Consider the following 6,000-nt stretch of genomic DNA (forward strand, 5'->3'; position numbering starts at 1 on the left):
ATCTCCATGCTGGCAATGAAATAGCGTCCACCATTCCAGAGGACAGCAGAGTAGCTCAAGGTGTGTAGGGTAGGCTATGTGGCACACACAGGGTATATTTTCCCACTCTGCTAATGGTAGGGCCAGCCCAGGCCTAATCAACAAGCTAGACTTTCCTAGGGTGGACATCTGCCTTACTCTACAGAGGACATAAGGAGGGAGAGCAGGTGCCTTGAAATAGCCCATTACCAAAAATTTATGTTGTATGTAGGAAAGATAAGATGAAATGGTAAAACCAGTAGAGTTGGAAACAAACCTCTTAACGGGAAAGTTTAAGAAAAGTGATAGATAATGAAAATAATAAGCAGCAAAATGTATAAGGAAACTAATATAACTAACAGTAGTGGTAAATGAATACAGACAGACAACAAGAATTGTATAAACACGAGGACTTATTTGTTTATGGATACACTATGGACAAATATGGAAAATGAATAAAAATATATAAAATGGAAGAAAGTAATGGGATAAAATTATATGTCATATAAAAAACCAGAAGAAGGAGGGAAGTCAGCTCTGAAGAGCAAGTATAAATGTAATACAATATGTGTATGTGGAGTATCTAATTGAAAAACTAATAAAGATTATTTGAAAAGAAAAAAGGAGGGGAAAAAAGAAATAGCCCATCAGCTGTTAGCACCTGGGCTAACCAGGTCACCTGGTCACAGTCTTCTCTACTTTGGTTAGATGCATTGTATTTAAATTTACAGCAATTAGTTCTACTTCTGCCTATGCACATGCAAGTTAACATATGCAAAGAATTATGTAAATCTGCCCTCTTCTTCCCCTGGGTTTTTTGTGTGTGTGTGATGTGCAAGTGGCCGCACTCGACTCGCCAGATCTCATTGAACAGTTGGGTTCATATACTTGTTGGGGAGAGAGCAAAATATGGGCAGTTCCACAATGTACATTTAAAACTCATCCAATGCACATTTAAAGTACATGGGCTCCCCCCCAAGAATCCTGAAAACTGTTGATTGTGAGGGGTGCTGGGATTTGCACCTCTGTGAGAGGGAAACTGCAGTTCCCACAATTCTTTGCAGGAAGTCATGCGCTTTAAATGTATGGTGTTCAGCTCGAATTCAAACACTTTGAGAAACAATGTCAGTCAAATACAACTCGCTAAATGCCAGGCAAGTCAGGCCATGTACAATAAGAGCCAAGAGGAAATGGCTGCAGGAAAATTCTCTTCCCTGTTGGCTACACTGCCATGATATGAGATATGAGACTGTGCTCCCATACACAAAAGAGAAATTTGCCTAAGCAAAACCAAGCTTTCTTCCTTGACACAAAATGTCTCCCCCGCCTCACCCACTACAATTGCCACTTGCCCACAAAGTTTACAGAGTTCTCAGAAATATGAGCTCTTTTCATTTCTAAACAAACAGCAAGTTTCAACCTGTTGCGCTTGGGAAACGCTTCAGAAGGTGAAGGCAGCATCTGCTAAATTGAATAAGGTCTGGGTGGTGCTTCTACAGGTGAGACCTCATACTTTGAAAACCTAAGCCCACAAATGATTCTCCCTCAATTTCCATCCTGCCACATATCACCTGCTGTCATTTTGGTATGACTTATCAATTGCAGAAGTTTTCCTTTTTTGAAAAAAAAACACCACCACCTAACTGTACAAGAAGTTAACTGTCGTGATCAAAATGAGCACCCCTTATTCTCATCAAGGTTTCTGATTCCAGAGTTTGCATTTTATGATGGAAAATTCACCAGTAAGGGCCTAAGATTCAAAGGAACCACACTCAATTTAGTCTCGTATACGATCTACACACAGGTCTGTATACATTCCCTTCTTACATCTTGACTTGAGAGGCCACAGAGCCTCTCTCGGACCATATCAGCTGCCTGCAGCCATGACTGTTCACATGCCGGTCATGCAACCTCGCCTTAGGTTAGGCCTGTGCCTTTCCATATGTATATGTCCCACATCACTCTTGCATAACCCCTTTCCGTGCTTCCTCCTTATTTCCACCAGCCGATTTCACCTCATCTCTACGCATGCAGAGGCATCAGCCCTCCTGTCTCACAGTCAAAGCGAAATCTACACATCTGTCCCACACCACTGTGCACCTTGAAACCCCTCCCCATCCTTGCTTTGCACAGCAGCTACAGGCAGACCAATACTTCCCCACCCACACATGCAAGATCACACAGCAATTACTTCCTCAGAGGTAGCTTAACCCTTTCCCCACCAGATTCGGCGTACAAATACGAGGTGGATTTCATGCTCCCGCTTATGGGTGGTGCGCATCATCACATGCTCTCCCTTCCTGCTATCACAGCTCGCATATGTTGGTGGCATAAATCATAAATACCACACTCGATTCCCTTGCTCTTTACTCTTGTTCTTGCTGCCTAGATCCTCTGACACCTGCCTCTCTCTATCCCAAATTATTCAGAGGCTAAAACCTCAAATCCTGACACACAAATGTCCATGGGGATGCCCAAAAGCTGTAGATCCCCTCAGCGACCAGCGCTAGCTTCACAAGCTCCACTGAAGAATTTCTGGTTGTGAGAGACTGTGTTTCCACCCTGCTCTTTCTTCAGAGCAACGCAGACACAGAGACCTCGCTGGCTCAAGCGACATGACCCTCTTTCCCTTGCCTCATTGCTTACCTGGGACATTTGGGGGCGCAAGTTGATCTCCCGCAAGTTGACAGCGTGAGCCGTGAGGTTGTTGAGGAGCTGGCAAAGTAGGACGCCATCGCGCAAGGCCTGGGCCAAGTCGCAGACCTGGGCACCCTCCCAGGTCACTCTGTGGTTGGGTGGCAGCACCCGGCACTGGATAAGCCAGCGGGCGCATTGCTTCCACAGCTCCATTCTCACCACCACCAACACCCAAGGGGCTGCTCCTGGGTGCTGTGCCGGGGCTGCTTTCCACAGCCACCAGCAGCACCCTTCCTGGCGGCTGCGAAACTGCAACAGGCGACAGTTTCCTCTTTTGCAACTGACATCAGACCACAAAGAGAGAAAAAAGGGCTGGTGTGGGGGCTGGGGAACTTCCTCACCCCACCCCGGAGGAGGAGGTGCCAAAGAAGAAGCAAAAAAGCCCAGCTTTCACTCAACTTTGCTCAATTCTTTGCCAGGAGTTCAGGGTGCTATAAAGGCCTCTCTTTTTCTAGCAGCAGCCATGGGGAGAGCTGTTTTCTGACAAGACCCAGCTAAGGTGGTGTGCCTTAGTAGACAAGTTTTGGGGTACAAAGCCGGGAACCAAAATATTTCAGGTTGCCTCTCTTGGCAGCGTACACATTTTTTAAAAAAATACAAAGTCTGAAGACCGGGCTGGATCTTGAAGCCCTGAGGGGCAAGTAACATTCGTTTTATTTAAATACCTTGTTCACCTGCTTTTTTCACAGAGAGCAAACAACAAAATAATAAAATAACCAAGAGGACGAGCAAAAGAAGGTATGAAATCATAAAGCAGCAGCCGAATCCTGGTGAAAGGTCAAGAGAGAGAGGGAGCTGAATGGCTCTCCTGAGGCAGGGAGTTCCACTGTCTTGGGTTTGGTGGCCGTAGAAAAGGCCCAGCCTAACCAGCTGCGCAGGGCCGTCTTTAGCAGATGCGGCGCCGGGGTGCAAATATCCACCCAGCGCCCCCAAATTACCACAGATAGTGTTGGGGTGGCCATAGCTGCACACTGCCAGCCATCCGGGGGGAGGCGCAACTCTCCCCCATACCGCTGCGGGAGTGCGATCCCCACAGAGGCTTGGGAGGGAAGCTGCACACCCGCCAGCCTTATGGTTGGCGGGGTACAGCTGGCGGGTGTGCAGGGAAAGGGGAGGCCGCTGGCAAAGCCACGCAGCTCCCCCGCTTGCTGGGGTGCCCCTGAGAGGCTGGCGCCCTGGCGCGACACATCACTAAGCCCTATGGGAAGGACGGCTCTGCAGCTGCGCTTTCCAGTACCGCGGGAACATGGTGAAGAGCAGGGACATGGCATCCCATTTTGCCTCAGGTGCTACCCCACTCCCGCCAAAGCATCTCTTCTTACCTGGTTGTGTGGCGGCAAAGCAGACGTGACCATAGCAGGTTCTGGTGACCTCTTGCGAGGTTTCGGCAAACTCTTGGCAGGGTTCCTGCACGGGGACGGCTTCTTGGGCTTCTGTGCCCGAGGCAATTACTTCAGGCCGCCTCATGGGTGGGCTGGTCCCGTTGAAGATCCTCTCCTGACCTGAAGATCTTAAGGAGCAGGCTCATTCCTTCCCCTTACCAAGCGGTTCCAACATTTATTGTGCTATCCCCCACCCCAAACTAGCATCTTCATACCATTGGTATGGAGAAAATATACTACAAATATCATCACACCTGGTGTCTGACTGCAAAAAGGGCTCTGCCCAGACAGAGCAAATAAATAATCCTACCCTTATCATCCTTATCCATCCTAAAATCTTCATGTGTGTGTATGAAAAACTCAACAAACAACAGAACCGGCTAGCTAGCTAACTCGAATTCTAAATATTTTTAAAAAGAACAAAACAAGAAAAGCAACATGAACAAGTCAAGAAAAAGACAGATCTTTCCTCTGAGCTCTCTAAAACAGTCAGTTGGAAAGGAGAACATGTGAGCAGCTATATGTCATGGCTTTCATTGTTGAGCACGCATGACCTCATAGAGGACAGACAGAAGGGAAAGGTGGTTGGCTGAGCTGCTGTTTAAAGGGTCCTTGCATAATTGATCAAAGGACACGGCACACTCACACCATTCCAATGGCAATGCCCATCAACTTGGGGAGGGCCTGGGCCCCTCAAATATTTTATTGGGGTGGTGAAAGGAACTTGGCCCTTAGAGTTGTCTCCCGTGATATCTCAATAGCTGTTTCTTGTGAGGTTAAGCAGAGATTTTAGCCCGAAAAGGTTTTAGATTTTAAAAATGACCCTGGCTCTGCTTTCTAACCCTTAAAAGATCATGGATTTGCCAACTGGCCACATATAAATCAACCTGACTATGCTTTTGTGCATATCAAAAAGGAGGGAATCTGCCAAAATCTGCTCAGGATGCTTAATCTTGGCATGATGGACCTAAACATCATCACCAATTCATTTCAAGAGATCAGACAGTTGTTAGTGGCAAAGTTGTAAGACCCCTGGTTCAAAAGATGGCAATGCTTGAAAGGGTTACAGTGGTACCTCGGGTTAAGTACTTAATTCGTTCAGGAGGTCCGTACTTAACCTGAAACTGTTCTTAACCTGAAGCACCACTTTAGCTAATGGGGCCTCCTGCTGCTGCCGCGCCACTGGAGCACGATTTCTGTTCTCATCCTGAAGCAAAGTTCTTAACCTGAAGCACTATTTCTGGGTTAGCGGAGTCTGTAACCTGAAGCGTATGTAACCTGAGGTACCACTGTATTTGCAACGGAAACATATCCCTTTTGGAAAAGGGATATGTTGCAATTTGCAACATATTTGCAATTTGCAACAAATTTGCAACAAATTGCAATTTGCAACAATTTGCAATTTAACAATAGCATCATAATACGATTGGAAACTCTTGCTAGTTGTTGTAAACCAATGTGACATCTGAATAAACTTTGCAGACATAAACCTTTCATTTGCTCTAGTGTAGCAGCCTACAGAGAGCAACTTACTGAAAGAAGTCTCACTGTCCAGACTCCAGCCAAATGAATGATCAGATGGCTTTTTTGGATGTCATGCTGAGCCCTGCAGCTGTAGCGAACAAAATTGTCTCTGGGAAATGTTGGTGCCTGTCATATCTCACTTACAGCTTCTTGTTCATACAGGCAATTTGTTTTTCAGGCTCTTATTTTTCATTCTTTCCCCACAAGTTCTTGCGTATGTCTAGCCATCATTTCTTTCATCTCCAACACTTCCAGGGCCTTTTCTTTTTCCAAACCCCCATGTTCTTTGCAGATCTCATTATTTTGCTTTTTTGAACTTAAGAATTATTTCAACATGATGCTTATTCTATTTTAGCTGCCATTCTGTCACTTACAACAC

At 46.1% G+C, this 6,000-nt stretch overlaps 1 protein-coding gene across 10 annotated transcripts in view; it reads right to left on the minus strand.

Annotated features, from left to right (window-relative positions):
- VAV1 (vav guanine nucleotide exchange factor 1) overlaps positions 1–5,091 on the minus strand; it is a 71,612-nt gene extending 66,521 nt beyond the window's left edge. For 2 of the 10 annotated variants that reach the window (XM_083419736.1, XM_083419735.1), the window contains exon 1: positions 2,665–2,995. In XM_083419736.1, the coding sequence (XP_083275862.1) occupies positions 2,665–2,868 (204 nt within the window). In that variant the 5' untranslated portion in view covers positions 2,869–2,995. Of the gene's footprint in view, positions 1–2,664; positions 3,210–4,037 lie in introns of those variants that run through there. The other 8 variants (XR_014506286.1, XR_014506287.1, XM_083419741.1 and 5 more) reach the window with 8 other exon arrangements.
- Between the last annotated feature and the right edge of the window lie 909 nt (positions 5,092–6,000).

Source organism: Podarcis tiliguerta (genome assembly GCF_965153285.1).
Source record: "Podarcis tiliguerta genome assembly, chromosome: 17".
Lineage (NCBI taxonomy): Eukaryota > Metazoa > Chordata > Lepidosauria > Squamata > Lacertidae > Podarcis > Podarcis tiliguerta.